The sequence below is a fragment of the Peromyscus californicus genome, unplaced genomic scaffold (genome assembly GCF_007827085.1).
Source record: "Peromyscus californicus insignis strain IS unplaced genomic scaffold, ASM782708v3 Scaffold_6__1_contigs__length_162567912, whole genome shotgun sequence".
Lineage (NCBI taxonomy): Eukaryota > Metazoa > Chordata > Mammalia > Rodentia > Cricetidae > Peromyscus > Peromyscus californicus.
In genome coordinates, this window is record NW_026294584.1 from 58,066,576 (window position 1) to 58,084,879 (window position 18,304).

Genomic DNA, 18,304 nt, shown 5'->3' on the forward strand with positions numbered 1-18,304 from the left:
CAGAATATGTAAAATTATTATACTCCAATAGAATTGACTAATCATAGGTGGAGTGCCATAGCCTGCATAGCCTAAAATATTCACTATTCAACCTTTAATGGACAAGGCACCTGACTCAAGAGTTAGCCACTATCAATTACCATCCACTCCATGTATGAAGTAAAGGATTTGGGGATGTCTGAGTCTAGCCTTACAGCTTGATGATATCATAGCCCCATAATATGCTCCTTCACATACTATACAGGCTGTAATTCAAGCTATTCTTTTAAACACTCAATTATCTTTTAAAGAAATTTTAAACATAAATATTTAATATTTATTGATGCACTAACCATTCCTAGTCTATTTCTTCATGTACATAGATATTCTAATTGCAAAAAATCTGAAGCTCTATATTTTATCTTTTTAGCGATTTAAACAGATAAGTGATCAATTGTCCCAGCTTTTAAAATAAAAAATTGCTGTTACTTTTATTTTTAAAGGCTAACTTTGGTGAGTATAGAAAGTTCACATGAAGACTTTTCAGTTTCCCCTGGTCAGTACTTGGTTCCATTGCTTTTTGGCCTCTATTATTCCTGATGAAAAGCTTCTGCCCTCTAAGGATATTGCAGATTATATCTTTAACATTCTTGTCTAGCAGTGATGGAACAGAAAATTTGTATGTTTTTATTTGTCTTTATTCTGCTTGGATTCAATGAACTCTCAGTCATTTGCACTTATGACTTTCAAACATTGTTTCTCACATATACATTGTCCCAAGTGGATACTAGATAGTCATCCCTTAAGCCTCTTTTTGTTTTCTGCCTCTGAGCTTCAGTTTGCAAGTGGATATAAGCATGTGTGTGTTCTAGTTCAATGATATTTTTCTCTGGTCTGCGCTAGTCATAATCATAACAACTCCCTGAAACAATCAATCCATAAAAGTCCTTATTGGATCACAGTTTTCAGGATCTCAAGTCCATGACTAGCTGGCCTTGTTATTTGAGATCTACAGTGGCTCATGTCACAAAAAAATGGTTATTCATATAATGGTAACTGGGAGACAAAGCTGAGAGAGAGAGGCTTGTGTCCCAGTATCATCCTCAAGAGTACACCACCATTGACCAATGTATCTCCCAGTTTCTCCCATCACTTAAAGTACCAATCAGAACCACTAGTGGCACAGGCTAGGGCATAGGCCTCAAACACAAGGATCTTTTGAGGATGTTTATCATACCAAATCCAGTTGGGTCAAATCTTCTAAGAAGGCAGACCAGTGATCTAATTTCAGATATATGAGTCCTAAAGTTCTCATTGTATTCTCTTTAATGTTGTTTCTTTATTACATGAAAAATTTCTTGTTGTTTCTTTAATATCTATGTGTCTTCTAAAACAGCAGGACTAATTCTTAATCACTGATAAGTTTTCATCTGGTAATTATCATCATTTCTGTTATTTTGAGATTCATTTCTGCATAGCGAGTTTTCTCTGGTTGTGACTCCTATTTTCCTGCCACTCCAAAGACCTAGGGTTTTGAATGTATAATGAGCATTACTATACATGTGATTGTTGTTGAATTTTTATGACCTGCTTTGACCTAGAGTTGATTTGTTTGAGAAGGAGTTTATGTGTTAAATTGACTTTCAATAACCCCGGTTCAAGGATAATGACTAGCCCTTATTCCACCACCACCACCATTATCATCATCATCATCATCATCATCATCATCATCATCATCACCAGTGAAATATGCCATCCCTTCTTCTAATGGATGGCCGTTCTGGGATTGCTACTGCATGACTAGTATTGTTCAACAAGAACTGTCAGTCTGACCTAGTCTGTAATCAAATTCTACCAATGTGCGTAACATCTGGGTGTTCACCTCAGAATTTCATTTATCTAATCTATGGAGTCTTGGCCAGAACACATATATTTGGTCTGACATCCAGACTTCATAAATGCCCATTTTGGATTTTCAGTAGTCGTTCTCTACAAAACCACATCCTTTACAGTACTCTACCCTGCTGTCTCCAGCTTCCTCAGTAGCTTCAAACTCTATCCTGCCTAAGCCAGGTTGTGGTGGCACATGCCTTTAGTCTCAGCACTCGGGAGGCAAAGCCAGGTGGATCTCTGTGAGTTCCAGGCCAGCCTGGGCTACAGAGCAAGTTCCAGGAAAGGCAGAAAGCTACACAGAGAAACCCTGTCTCAACAAAACAAAACAAAAAAAAAACCAAAAACAACAAAAACAAACAAACAAAAAAAAAAACCAACAACCCTGTCCTGCCTCTGCTCTAGTGACACTCTTCTACTCTCTTTGGATCTTCTTCCCATGTCATGACCTGGGAAGTGAATCATTCCCAAATCTGGAAACTAGCATAGCTAACCTCACTTATCCATCCTCTTATGTGGGTCAGATTCCAGTCCTCAAAATAGTTATTGCATATGTGCTCAGTTTTCTTAGTTGCTTAGAAAATTGTTCTACTATCATTCAAAGCAATATTTATTCCAAGTAAATAAACACTGATAAAAGCATACTGCACCTCTGGCAATACTCAGAGAATAGATTATATTCCCAGCCTTTGAAATCCTTTATTCTTAAAATGATGAATATATTTTGATATGCTTTTTCTTTGATACTTTGTTAAATTTTTTCCACCAATTATTCTCTTTAGTATCTCACAGCACAAAGCCTCCTGCCATAGTTTCTGTCATTGATTTGTGGGGAGTCACAAATATGACTAGAATTTGAATCTTTTTAATCCCTATTAACTCTATTTGACTTTTTAAAATTCTCTTCTCTAACTATTTGCTGGTCAAGTATCATATTTTATCAAAGATATTTAATTTTGTCTAGCACCTCAAATAATTTTTATAAACATTTGGCTATCAAGTAACATTGGCTTTACTATCAAGTAACATTATCCCTTACTAATATAGAATGGCTCATTTTGAACATACCTCATCTCTCATGAGCTTTAGTATATAATCATAATTTATTTTAAGTAACAGGGCATCTACAGGCTTTGACTCTGAACTTCTTAAAGCAAAACATATTTGAAAGTTGTATATAATTGAGTTTTGTTTCATTTACAATTTACTAAATGGTAAAACCTCACATAAGGAAAGCAAAAGCATAACTACTTATTTTTTTTCCTTATGGTCTTAACAGAAGAGTTCATGGTAAATTGATCAACCCTCAGTCAATTAGACTTTGACATATACTAATAAGATCTAATTGAGGAATTATGAAGACATTTGCTCAGGAGAAAATGAGCACATAATTACACCATAAAGAGGTTAAAGAATCAATGTTACCCAGCTGGAAGAATATTAGTTGAAGTCCCAATGGCATCAATAAAGGACACTTCATAACACATCTGTGAAATACAGCACTGACTGAAAAGGCCAATTAAGATATGTAGAATAATCCATTTTTAATTGTAAGAGTTCAGTTTTAAACATCCATTTTCCCCTTTGCCTCTGCCCACTGCAGGTGCTGGGGGATGGTCTCCATCAGACAGTGACCACTATCAATGGCTTCAGGTTGATTTCGGCAACCGGAAGCAGATCAGTGCCATTGCAACCCAAGGAAGGTATAGCAGTTCCGACTGGGTGACACAGTATCGGATGCTCTACAGTGACACGGGAAGAAACTGGAAACCTTATCATCAGGATGGGAATATCTGGGTGAGTCACTGTCAGAAATGCCAGGATGCAGAACCGAAAGGAGAATATGTGAAAGTGGGAGAGGACTCACTTGACCTGTTCATAGTTGCAAATATTTCTCTGTGAAAACTATTGGAAGGCTACTAACTAACCAGCTAATTAACTAATTCAGTTTTGTTCATTAAAGCACCGTTTTCTTAGGCTGCAATGCACAGCCAGTGCTTAGATCAGTTGGTCTCTGTCTTGATAAATTATTCAAATCACCTGAAGGACTGTTTATACATAAAGACATAAGTCACACCTGGACCAACCAAATCAAGATCACGGCCTTAGAAAATCCAACTAAAGATGGTATTTCAAACCATCATTACAGATCTATATAACTTTTTTATTGTTCCATGGTGAAAATATATAAAATTTGATCCACATAATCTGAAAATATCTCAGTTAATTATAAAGTTATGTTTTCAACCAAATGGTCACCATGTTTGAATAATTATTTATGACTAAACAATACATGAGCTATTTTAGTTTATCAAACTATATTTTTAAGTCTACAATAAAAAATCAAGTGAAATAATGAGTATAAAACAAAAAGAAGGAAAAGAGAGAGGATTGGCTCATGGTATCAGCCAGAGAAATGGGTACTTTCAACCTATCAGGGCTCACTTACTGGAAATAGGTACTTTTTTAAAAGCCCAAATGTTCAGGTGAGTTTCTAGAGTTGTGAATTTATTAGATTGGCAGCCATTACTACATGAGTGGCCAACGATGGCAAGCATAGCGTGAAATAAGCACATGATCCCTAGGAAATAATAAATATGTCTCCCCAAGAAGGATTACAGAAATAACTCATCTCAGGCCATAGCAATGTATCAATAATGCCTGTGTATTGGAATTTGAAACGTATGGGAAACACATTGGAGGGAAAATATCTCTTTGATGAAAAGTTTTCGTTACATTCTGAGGGTAACCCAAAGCCTCAGGCATAAGTTTTAGAAAGGTGATTCTCAAACACAGACAGAAAAAAAAAATGGTTGTACTTGTGTATGCTTTATAGCAATAATAAAAGAGTTAGGTAAATGTAGCTATATAAGACCTTGATTTACTTTGATGGTGGATAGTAGTTAGAGTTAGTCACAATATGACTGGATGCAGATATGTTGAAAAGGTAAGATTGTTCAAGATAACTTGGGTTCCTCTGGTGATATATGTAAACAATAGAAATGGTTGTGCCCGGGAAAACACTCTTAAAAGAGCTCATGTGGAGCAGGTAGGCTGTGTATGCAAAGAGTTTATAGCCTTTTCTGACAAAGATAAAGCATGTGCTTCTGTGATTTCCCATTCTGATATTAGTTTTATCTCTTCCTTTCAAGCTCCTCATTAAAATTAGCATAATGATGAGTGATGAGTAATAAGTGACGATTTCTAGAAGATTCTATTTGAGCTAATCATGAAATTGTAAAATTACCAACAAGTTTAAGGTGCAATATAAATATTGTGAAATACATTTAAGTGCTAGTAAGCATGTCACATAATGAGTATAATAACCTATGGCAGAAATGTTTGAATCCCTGCTAATATCAAAAATGATGACTATTGAAAATTAATTTGCTTCTGTCTGTCCTCAACAACATTAAGTGATGGAATTTTAACTCTTACAATATCAACAACTATATCTAGATTTAAGTTTAGTATTGATGATAATTAAATATTAATTTTTTTATAATTTATTTCTACTTAATATCATGGAAGTTGGACTTTTAAATAAATTAGACAAAATTGATAGGCTTTTTGGTTGACAGAATGCTACAAGATGACATTTTTGGGTAGTCAGAAGGTTTCAAAGTTGATATGGTTTTGAGCTAGCATTTCTTACTCATCCTATGATTGACAACCCGAGGAGAATGGAGGGCAAAGTAACTTCTAGCTATTGAATATGATTTTTAACAAATATAAGTGGCATTTGCCTCTATAATAGTTAAAGAAATGGGTGATACAGCTTATACAATATTTTTCAAAGTCCATGTAAAAATTTTGAGTGATTTTACTATCATTGGTACCAGAAAAGGGAGTAAGTGTTAAAAAAACAAAACAACAACACAACAACAACAAAAAAATGTCATTCCCTAGACTTCATACTGTAAGCATTAACTCAAATCAAGTGCAGTTACCTTCACTGGGTCCACATGACAACGGTCCTATCAGTATCCATGTGCCGAGCCCACCTGGCTCCAATAGATAACCCCATTGTCACACAGAGGTCCTGGTTAATCTTGGTGGTTCACAAAACAATAATAATAGACCTGAATGCAAGAGGGATTCACTGGGAGGGGACAGGGTGAACAGGAGTAGTAGTGAGGTAGGGATAGCGGTAAGAGTGGTCACTAGGCAAGGTGTGAAATTGTTTCAAAAATGAAAATTAAAGGATAGCAGTTATCAACTAATAATATGTATCAAGTAAACAAAGGGAACAACAAGTTACATAAGTGAAAAATGTCGGCATCTCACACATTTTTAAAGTCATGAATCTTTGTCTGAAATTATCTCTTGAAAAGATTACTAAGATGGCCTGTTCAAAGATTTTATCTGCAAAGATGTGAGCTTGCTAAATGTACCTAACTAGCCAAATCTCCCAGTCCTCTATGGTAATATTTAACATAATACAATCCTGTGTCCCTTAGTGACAAGGATGTTTCCTTCTAAGCAGTATCCCCTTTGCAATGTAAATGACAACATTCAAATAGACAAAAAATGACCCCTCTCATTGCGTTAACACAGTTCTAGAACTCAAATTTGCACACTTCTATTCAATTTTTTTCAGGGTCTCCTATATATGAAGGTAAAAAAGAAATATTATATGTAATAGTCTCTTACTACATGTCCATTAAACATTGCATTAAATAAGAATTCCACCATTCAAGTTTGCTTAAGAAATTTAATTACTCGGGTTTCAAAGCAGATATTTGAAATCCAAATAACAAAATACTTATTAATGGAAAAAAATTTATAGTATATATTTATTTTATTTGTATTATTTATTATATATAATTTTATATTTCATAAGTTACATGTTCCAAATTTACCTGTATAATGTAGACACAATGTTCTTTCTTTGTAGGAATTCTTTCCTTGAACATAAGAAAATGAGTATATATTTCTAATCATTTCTTAAAGAGTTTTGACCCCTTTTGATAATAGTCAGCAGGTGTTAGACAAAATTAATTACCACTGTATGTCTTGGGGATTCCTACTGTGGAGAAATGTCTTATCATATTGAAATTACATAGTTAGAGTCTCAGCAAGAGTATGGGAATATGTATATGCTGCCATTATCTAACACATCAAATAGAATATTAATTAATAAGACTTTTAAAAACTTGAACATTTGTCACTTTTTTTTGTATAATTTTAACACAAAAAGCGCCACTTTAACTCACAAAGTTTCATTGTTCCAACCAAATTTGAAGCATCCCAAACATCTGGAGTGCAGACAGATATCAGCAGGGAAAATTTTGCTTTTTGCAATGTCAAATCAATAACTGCATTTCTTGATTAACACTAACACTTAGATAATTGATACTAGCATTTAGATAATGAAAGTTTCCAAACTACTTTCTTTGTTTTTGTTTTTTGTTTTTGTTTTTGGTAACAGCTCTGGCTGTTCTGGAACTCAGTTTGTAAACCAGACTGGCCTCTAGAACTCTGAGATCAGAGATCAACCTACCTATGGCTCCTGAGTACCAGGGTTCAAGGTGTGCATCACCACCACTGGGCTTCAACCTACTTTCTTCAATGAGACTGTAAAATGTTGGTTAGGAAGTGAAAGTTGAGCTGTGGCGTCAAAGGTCTGAAGGAAGCATCTTGACTCATTCATTTGTTTTATATTCCAGAAAGTTTCAAGGCTCCTCTGGGGCTGAAATTCCTAATCTGAAAATTAGAGAAACAACCAGGATGTTAAATTGCAATTATATAAGTAAGCAGATTTAGCAAGATACAATACTTTAGAAACGCAAGTATTACCCAGCCTAGAAGCAATTTACCCATCACGTCTTCAGTGATGAGCACCTCAAATGCTTCGATCCCCTCTGTCTTTCGCACATTCAATTTACCTCTGTTTACTCTCATGCATGACTTAAAATATCCGACAATATTGGCAATGACGGAAACATGACTTCACAAAAGAGGTAGAACATAAGCGAATCTCTGGCATGCTTTCCAAATGAACACAGGGAAGAGAGTCCCTCAATACATCAGTGCCTGGCACACGGCAGTTCTGGCCAGGGACTCGGGGCTGTGAGGCCTTGCTCTGAGCCAAAAGTCAGTGTAGTGCTTGTAACAGATTATTTGTTACCATAATGATGGCCTTGTGTGCAATGAGCCATGTAAGGGGACAGCATTTAAAAATGAGTGGGTGATTCTGTCCTATCTCTTCAACCATTTGTCATAGTGGTTGCACTAATTTTCCAAATCATTTAAAAAATCTGTTCTTATTAGGAATGCGCAAAACCAATGCCTGTGTTCCACACTGCAGTAGTATGCTTAGAATAGTCTTTCTGCATGTGGCACTAAGGAAGCAAAACCCCTCTCCAGGCTTGTCCATTTGTCCTCATCAGACAATAGCACCAACTGCACTGCTTGCCAATGCAGTTTTCTTCATGGGTATCTGAGGTTACTCTTGTTCACTTTCACACACAAATGTCTTGCTACAATCAGGTGTTTGGGGAAAAGACTAAGCAGGCATATTTGAAAGAACTGTATCAAATTTGAGCAATAAAGCACATAATAACTATCTCATTAAATGTTTTCCAAAATGATCTTTGACATAAGTAAGTAGAAATCTTTAGTACTTATATAGGATAAAATGAACTCCAAGATTAATTCAAAACAAGCTCCTTGGTTCTGTGAAATAGATTTTTCTATTTACACCTCTTTTGGACTGGCTGATGTTTTTAAATTTCCATGAATTTTAATAAACCTAGTGGGCATTCAGATCCTTTGATGCACACTGTTAATGCCTCTATAGTGGATTTGATCACTCTTCTTTATTATATTTGTATTGTGAGCATCTCATAGTAAGGGGTCATGGTTACTTCTTATGTTAGTTTGAAACCATCCAATATCTCTTCCTTATAATACTAGTTCTGTTTGAATGAATATGGCTGTGTCTAATTTTTCCTCAAAAATCTGGAACATAGAAGCAATGTCATTATGAATTTGAATATTTTTTGGTATACATTGTTCAGCAAGGAAAAGTGACATAATCATACATTGCTTTTCATCGACAGTCAAATAAATAAGTTATTATTCTTTATAGTCCAGGGAGATTTCCACCTACAAGGTAAATAGGATATATGACATTATAATTTTTGAAGTGCGTTTGTCTACTTAAGAAGTTCTGGGATAAAGATGCCCAGGCCTGGAGAGATAGCTCAGCAGGTGATACTGTATTCTCCTTTTCCAGAGGACCGGTGTTAATTTCCAAAGACCTATTTCAGGAAGCTCACCCTCTTCTTTTGCTCCAGCTTCAGGGGAATGTGGTGACTTTGACTTCTACGGGAACCTGCATTTGTGTGCACGTCCCCCCGACAACATACACATAACTAAAAACAATGAAAATAAGTATTTAAAATGATTCTTTTCAAGAATATGGATATTCTCAAATACCTAGTTTTATATGAGAATCACACAATAAGGATTCAATTTTTTTTCTTTTCCTTAAATTAAAATTGTGAAATATTCAAAAGCATTGACCTAGTATATAACCTTGGATCTGGCCTTGAAAGTTGAAAATAAACATGTTTGGCTTTACAATGACATTCTCCTATGGAGTTGTTGGCATGTGGATTATGCTAGAGCTGTGCTTTTCAGTCTGAAGTGAATAATAACTCAAAATGTAGCTGGAAAAGAGTTTAATATGTCACTCAAACCATAGTCCAATAAATTGCTACCCTGCGTCCTACACATCACCATATAAAACATGTCTAGACAGCTTGTTTAGTTCCTGGCTATTTTTTTTTTTTAAGATGTCGGGGAAAATATAGCCAGGATGCTTCTGTTATGTTTATTTTAATCAATTCACAATTCTTAACTTTGGAACTCCAAGGAAGGAGATAAACCATTTCAGTCCATAGTATCCATTCATGTCTTTGGGGGCTAATTGAAAAGTTCAAGGTAAACAAGAATTCAAGCCAGGTCTATAAGTGAGAGTTAGATTGAACGAGAAAGATAGAGAAGAGATAGAGTAGCATAAGGATATCCATAGAGTAGGGAGATTCTCTTGGTGTTTGTTCATTTATTTTTGGTACAGGGTCTTTTTATGTAACTCATGCTAACCTCAAGCTTGCCATCCTCCCAAGTGCTGGTGTTATAAATTTGAGATGTATGGCCTAGCTTATGAAGGTTGGGGTGAGCGATTTCCAATTTTTTTTCTATTATTTTTTATCAGTTAAGAATAACATACATATGTTCATATATAAGAAGAAGACTAAATAATATACAGATGAGAGCAGTAGTTTATGGGCTGGAGAAAGGGGAAGAGTGAGGAAAAATGGGGGAAAATGTATTTTCTTAGCTCAGAAGTAGAAAGGCACAGACAGGGACCTATGAATGCCTGCTTCTTAAATGTGGCCAAGGCACCAGCAGCCACCAACACCTGTGTCTGTTAGGAAGGCAAAATCTCAGAGATCTACAGGAGACCCTTAAAATCTACAGTTTGGCGGGCAACACCTATCACTTGAAGGTGGTGTACATCACTTTCAGCATCTCAGGGGCTCCTATGAGAAGGAAGAATTAGAACCAACCCCCCAAGTCTCCAAAAGATAGAAGTAGGAATAAAATTCACAGTGCAACATACAAACCTATTGAATGAACATTGGCACATTGGCTCTTACTGAGTAGTGGCACTTTTAAAGAGTGAAGATAAACAAAATAAACATAATTATCATCTTCTAGGGGTGAAATGAGCGGGAATTCTATGGTAAAGCTATGCACATACAACTTGACAATGTCCTAATGGATACAGGCTTCCAGGGTTGTTTTGACCATGCAAAGAAGGATTCTCCTTCAGAGCGGCTGAGGGTTAGGGCCAGGTGAGGCCTGCTGAGGTACTCAACAGTGTTCACTAAACTGGAAAAGAATTGCCCTGCAGACAGGAGGAGATGGAAGGTTTCACAAGCAGTGAATCTTCTGTTGAATTAGGTACCTATGGGGCTGGGGCTTTATAAACAGCTATGTCTTTCCTGGCTTTTTATAAGCAAATAAAACCATCACTTCTGCATGAAATCTGGACTTATACCCTTTCAGTTGATAATGATGAAGTTGTATAAAGATCCAGCTTTTAAAGAACTTCAGTGGGTGGGTGTGCATTCTTCTAGGCCATGTGTTTCCGTCCATTTCCACCACTCATTACACAGGATTCACTAACACGCACACACTAGCTATTTAAGGCCTTGCAAATCACTTGATACTTCTCTTTCTGCAGAAAAGTGAGACAAGACTGAAAAAGCATGATGTTACTCACCTCTGACCCTCAAGTCCAAATATACCGACCCTGCCATATTGTATGATACTGATTGCCTATTTTAGCTTTGCAAGAAGTCCCATGAACTGTAAATACTCACTTGCTAATTTTGACTAGATGAAAACAATATTGAAAGCACCTACAGTGTATATAAAACAAGATAGATGATGGGTTGTGGAACTATCCCAGAGACATCCAAAATACCGTGTGCATTCAGTCATGCCAAACAACTCTCTATGGGTCTTAGTTGACTTAGCTCAAAAAAGTATATAATACTACCTGAATGGAAAAAAAAAAAATGAAGACATGATGGTATGGTGGAGGAGAAGGTTTATTGTAGATACGAGGGAGAGCATAAGCAGAGGCACCTGGAAGTGTCCAGAGTAAATATGGCTGGCAGACTGTGGGGGAGAAGGTAGGCAAGAAGGGAGAGCAAGAAGCCAGGAGGTCAAGAGAGTACGAACCAAGAGTGGCAGCCAAGAAGCAAAGAGATTGGTATAGTCAAAATGGCTGGGTTATACAGGGATAAGAGAGGCTGGTAAGGGAAGGCCCGGCCCAGTCCTGGGCAGGAGAGATTAAGGGGTGTGGGAGGGGGAAGTTGGGGGAGGACTATGATAACCAAGAGGACCCTATAACAGTAGACTGGCTGCCAGTGTCAGTTGTTTGTCTTGAGTTTGGAATCTAACACTACTTACCTACAGAGTTCTTTTAATAATTAATCAAAATAATAATCTTTTAATAATAATCAAAAATAAGTTGATGGGTGGCAGTGGCACACACCTTTAATCCCAGCACTGGGGAGGCAGAGCCAGGCAGATCTCTGTGAGTTCGAGGCCAGCCTGATCTACAGAGCAAGATCCAGGACAGGAACCAAAACTACCCCGAGAAACCCTGTCTCGAAAAACAACAAAACAAAAAAGTTGAGAGACAATGCCACATAAATATAATTCCTTCTTATCCTCCTATTTTCCTCTCCTGTCATTATTTGCCGGTTTGTTGCTGCTGTTACTGTTATAATTTGTAGCCACTTCTAGCTACATGACTGCGCATGCACTGTCCAGTAGTCAGGCAAAATGCTTAGTCGCCCCAGGGCCTTATATCCTAAGGAATCCGTGAGCCTTGTGGTCACACAATCTACACACAGCGTGATCACATAATCTACGTGCATGCATGGCATAGCTATGTGAGCCCATTTGCCCGTGCTCTGGGTGACCTGCAAAAGCAGATTCCACCCGTTTCCCGCTCTCTCTCCTGCACTACTCGTTTTCAGTAGGCCTATCCTCATCCTTACATTTTCCCCTCCCTAATAAGACTCTTGTAGTAGGTAAATAGTGCCACATTCAAATAACAGTTATGGATTGTAGCTTGAAAGTGATAGAAGAAGCACTAGAAAGTAAGAGGTAGGCTTCTCATTGAGAATAGCATAGTCCATGTTCAGGGGCAATAAAAATCATGACATCAACTTTAAACGGAGCCCAGGCCACTATGTAGAGCGTGCAGGTGGCTGTGCTCTGGACACGGTGGAGGTACCTGTTTTCACTGTGGAGGTGACTATTCTCTGCATTTAACTCGTGGCCATAATTTTGCCAAATAACTAATTTTGTCCATTCTGATGTTGAAAAAGAATTAATAGAATGTTGAAACATCTTGGCAAAAGCATTTGGATTGCTGGAGTTAAACTAGCTTAATTATAGGCTATAGTGACAGGATCACCAATGATCACTGGGGCCAGAAGATGGCTCATTCATAGGATGTCTGAATGGCTAATTCCACTGCCATAATGAGATTTTTAGCTGCCCAGAGCAAAGAAGCATAGATATCTTGTTTTCCAACAGATAGAATATTTAAGATAAATACCTGTACTGATCTCATGAACTCTACTGACATATTTCAACGAACCTGCCAGTCGGTCTGTTGCAACTCTCACTTAAGTGGTTTATAATTGCATTAGTATTCAGCTTCAGCGACATCAGTGAAAACATCCCCCTATGATTTATCAAAGCAATGCCCAATACTACACCTGCGCCAATTAGCAAATAATAATAACAGCCAACCAACATTTACTGGGGATTTAAATGCTTCCCGTACTCTATCTCCTTTAATCTTCAAAACAAGAAGCATATGCCGACTTCATTTGTTATTCAGCCCTACCATAGGGCTGCAGACGTAGAGGATTAGAGGTGGGTGCTTTCCCAGGAGGATATGGAGCATTAACAATGCAGCTGGGTGATGGTAGCAGAAACATCAATGGAGTTTATTGTACAGATCATGTCATTGCATGTTTGCGTATCAAAGAAAAATATCCTACGTGGAAACCGAAAGCACGATGGGGCTGAGATTTGAAACCAAGGCTCTTTAGCTCACCAGTGTCCTCATCACTGTGGTCCTTGTCATCTGTTCTTCTCAGTCCAAATGAAACTCATTACTTAAGAAGTTTTGCCCTTACTCTGGGAGCAAGAGCAAAGCCTAAGGTTTCATTTGTTTGTTTTTGTTACTGTTGCTACTTGTAGTTTGCTTTCTGAAACTGAAACTCACTCTCTAGACCACTTTGGGCTTGAATGTTCAATTCTCCTAGCTCTGTTCTCAGTGTGGGGAGCTACAGTTAGGAGTTATTAAGTAAGCCAGATGTGGTGGCACACACCCTTAATCCCAGCAGTCAGGAGGCAGAGGTCACCAGATCTCTGTGAATCCCAGGCCAGCCTAATCTACATTGTAAATTCCAATTCAGCCTACACAGTAGGACTCTGACTCATAAAACAACCAACCAAACAAACCCACAAAGAATTGTCAAGGAAAAGTAGTAGAATTCTGTTTTAATTACATTTATTTCCATTAGCTGTATAGAAGTGTACTTTTTTTTGCATATTGCTAGGACAATGTGCTATTTTGATACATACATACAGGGTAGAATATTTAAATCAAGTCCAATATATTTGTTCCATTTTAATTATAATAAACCACATATATAAGATAAGGATGTGTCTAGAAGAGATGGCATAGGAGTTAAAAAACAGTTGAATTATCCAAGTAAAGATGACCAAATCCATTTTTCTGGTCTGAGTAAATCTCCCATGCACAAGACTGTGGCATGTAATATACATACAAGCTCATACATGCTCCTCTTTTTAACCCAAACCTTGCAACATTTACTTAAATATCTACATCTTAGTAACTCATGTGACCCATGTCTACATAGTACTTGTCTTACCTCCTTAAAAAAATTCTGCCATAAGGTGTGGCATATTATAAGTATGTAAAAGAATACAACAAATATTTTGAAGTGATGATATTCATTCTTTCCCAGAGAGAGCTAGAAACTTCTGTTTGAAACCCTATGAGGAAAAACTCTTAGAAAGTGCCTGTGTTTGTTGATTTTTTTTTTAGTGGCTACCATCTTGTCTCTGTGTAGATTAGATTAACATAGCTGAAGTATTACTTATTTCTAGACAGATAATTCATAATCTGATGTGTATGAGAAAAAAATAGTTCAAAAAGAATGACCAGGACAGAGGTTCTTGGCCTTGGTGTGTCTAAGAGCACAGGAGAAAATGTTTAATTCCTAAAGAGGCTGGCAGCATCCCACCCCATTTAAATTTCAGTCTCTGGAATGAATCTCATTTAGCAGTTTTTAAAACAATCTCCCCAGGAGATTTTGATATACAGCCCAGAATGAAGACCCTGGAGGAGATCAGTACAAAGCTGTCCATTCATAAGAGATCAGTACAAGTCTGTCACAGTTCTGAACGACACAGCATGACAGTGCAGCTAAGGAAAGAATGGTTGCCCATTCTTTCCAGTCCTGGATTCTCTAAGACTTGGCTTATCCTTTCAAGTATTAAAGAGAGAAGAGGATTGTTGAGCATATTCTACCTACAGAATCTTCCATGCAAAATCACCCAAGCTTCCCATGGCTTTTGGTCATATATTTCATTATCTCCAACTTTAATTTGAAAATTAAAAGACTCATGAACTTTCTTAGGATCCTAGTACTAGGTATACAAAAGACATAGAGATTAAATCCTATTAATGTTACCATTCCCATTTAAAAACATTCTTTACCCATGCAGAAGTTTGCTGTGGTTGTCAAACATTGGATGGCTTATACAAGAGAAACAGACTCTCACAGTATTGGAGAGGTCAGAAGTTTGACGTCAAGATCTTGTCAGTGGAAGCTAGAGAGATGGTTCAGCAGTTAAGAGTACTTGCTGCTCTTTCAAAGGGCCTGAGTTGTGATCCTAGCTCCCACAAGTGCCTCAGAAGCACCTATAACTCAAGTTACAGAGGATCTAATACCCACTTCTGGCCTTCACAGGCCAGAACACATTCATAGAGACAGACAGACATACTACACACACACACACACACACACACACACAAATAAAGATAAAAATGATTATTATGTTTTTAGAGATAAGATCCTGACACTGTTAGCTCCAAGTTCAGGAAGAAGCAACCGATTTCATGGTTCTTCACTTGACTAGAAACCCTCTGCCTATCCCCTACTGCTTGGCATCACTTTTCACCCATGTGTGTTTCTTTGTCTTCATTTGAAATTCTTTGAAAAGACTGAATTGTATTGGGTTAGCATTATGGCAACATTCTACCCCAGTACAACTTCATGTCTACTAATTATATGTTCAAATTGCATATATATATATATATATATATATATATATATATATATATATACACACACACACACACACACACACACACACACACACACACACACACACACACAAATTGCATACTTATACATACAACAGAATGCTGAGCTTGAGCTTGTTGGGTTTGGACATATGAACTTGAAAGGTGACAGAATTCAACCACACATACCTAGTTGTTAAAAGTATATGGGCTGCTGCGAGTATTGCATATGATAAAAAAGACAAATTCTGTCAAATAAGAAAGCACTTAGCAGGACACGGGGCTCATGCCTTATATTCTCTGCAATTGGAAGCCTGAGACTGAGGGATTACTATGAACTCAAGGCTACCTTGGGCCTGCTACAGAGATTGCTTCAAAATTCAAAAGACAAAACAATGACAACAGAAACCAAACAGTCCAAATAAAATAAATGAAATTTACGTTACAAATTAAACATAACCCCTTCCAAGGAGAGTTATATCAACCCACATTAGCTCAGGAAATATTCAGAGTCAAACTATGAAAGATTTACTGTTGACTACTTATATATAAGTCTTTATATTCAATTATTTATAAAACTTCAAAGAAACATTTCAGAAATATTCTATGATGAGCTACAGAAGAACTAAAGATACATTATAAACAAAACAAAACAAAATGCAACCATCTTATGTGAAATAGTAGGCTGTAGAAAATGTCCAAGCTGCAAATTTCATCCAGCATGTTGCTCCACACAGAGTGAAATCTGACACTATCCACATTATTTAAATGCTTATTTGATATTAATTTATATTAAGAACTCAATTCTTGAGAGCATTTATTCCAAATATTTATAGACATGCCTATGAGCAAAGAATCTTCCCAAAGCCTTTTGCATTGAAATCTGATATTTGATCACTGAAGCTATCTGGATTATAATAGTACCTGTTAAATATGGCAGGTTTCCTTAGTGAGCCCTTGCAGTTTCCTTGGGAAAAGTTAAGAGATATATTCCTTCTAGTTCAGACATGAAAGCTGGGTTGCCTCGAGCGAAGCCATCGTTCATCTTATGCAGTTAGCAAGCAGGATTATTCATTCCGTGCACAGCGCTCGCCCTGTTTGTGTGTTTGTCAGTTTTGCTACAGTATACAAATTGGAAAATAGAGTTGTATATGATAGCCTAGAGCCACAGAAAGAGACTGTGAATTTATCATAAGGTTATTCAGGCTGTTTACATTCAGCCTGGCACCAGCAAGTGCTTGATATCAGAATGAAAAAAAAAATGTATATATAAAGGAAATGCCCTGTCCCTTTGAAAAGACTTTGTGCTGGTGATATATGTGACCATATGCAATGGGTTTTGGCATGACTTATTTAGAAAGGTCAGAATATGATTAAATATCTGAAAGATGACAGCTTTATTCTTGGAATGCTTATAAAAATTTTTACTTTATATTTACTTAAATAAGCAGTAATGTCAGGAGTGTTTTTCTTAAAGTTTAAATCCAAAGGCCAAGAAACCATTATTCAGAAATATTGTATTTCTGGGAGTCTGAAAATTGACATTAAAATACAATATACATGCTTGCCTATACATGTACACAATCAGCTTTGTAGTTATTATTAATCTCCCCACAGTCACATGTGAAATAGAGCATATTTCATGGAACCAACCCTATTTCTCAACTGATTTGGTTTATGTGATTAAATGTTTGGCATTTTTCTTTTCTTTTTATTAAGTTTTTAGGCTAGTAATGTGTTTTATTATGGCATTTTCATATATGTGCATCATTATATGCTGTTTCAATTTGTCCTCATTCCCAGTTGCCCTCCCCTGCCTCCTTTGCTCCATCTGGCTCCCTTCCTCTCCCCAGATAGTCATTTCTGTGTCTGTACCACATGTATTCAATAATTTCTCTCGATTCCTCCTTCCTTAAGTTCCTTCCCTTCTCTCATAATCCCTTTTTTAGTTTTTTACTTCATAAACATATATACATATAAACATACATCCACATGCATGTGTGTATATATATATATCTTTGAATGTATATTGAATATATACATGCACATTATATATATATATAATGCACACATGAATATACAACCTACTGAGTCCATTTAGCTCTGCTCATGTGTACATGTGAGCATGGGTGGCTATTTGGGATTAGGCACACTATGTGGGAGCTCATCCTTGAAGGACACTGATCCTCCATCTCTCAGTAGCTATTGAATGCCTCTAGCTCTTCATCTAGGGATTTTACCTGCAGATGCTGACATGTCAACTGGTATTGTAATTATGCTGAGACTTTATGGGTCATTTTCCCTTCCATATATATGGGACACTATCTAGTAACAGAGATCATGAGCCTCTGTGCCATTCAAGATTTCTGCCCCATAGTCCAAGATTTACCCTGAGCCTTAGGTATAGGTTGTGTTTTATAAATGTATCATTTGGAGCTAGGAACCCCACAGTCAGTTATTCTCTGCCTTTTGAATAGTTGTAGATCTCTT

At 36.9% G+C, this 18,304-nt stretch overlaps 1 protein-coding gene across 1 annotated transcript in view; it reads left to right on the plus strand.

The window, feature by feature from the left end:
- Positions 1–18,304, plus strand: part of Cntnap2 (contactin associated protein 2) — a 1,578,963-nt gene that overhangs the window by 625,046 nt on the left and 935,613 nt on the right. Inside the window, exon 3 of the mRNA XM_052721500.1 lies at positions 3,473–3,666. Within this exon, the coding sequence (XP_052577460.1) occupies positions 3,473–3,666 (194 nt within the window). The remainder of the gene's footprint in view (positions 1–3,472; positions 3,667–18,304) is intronic.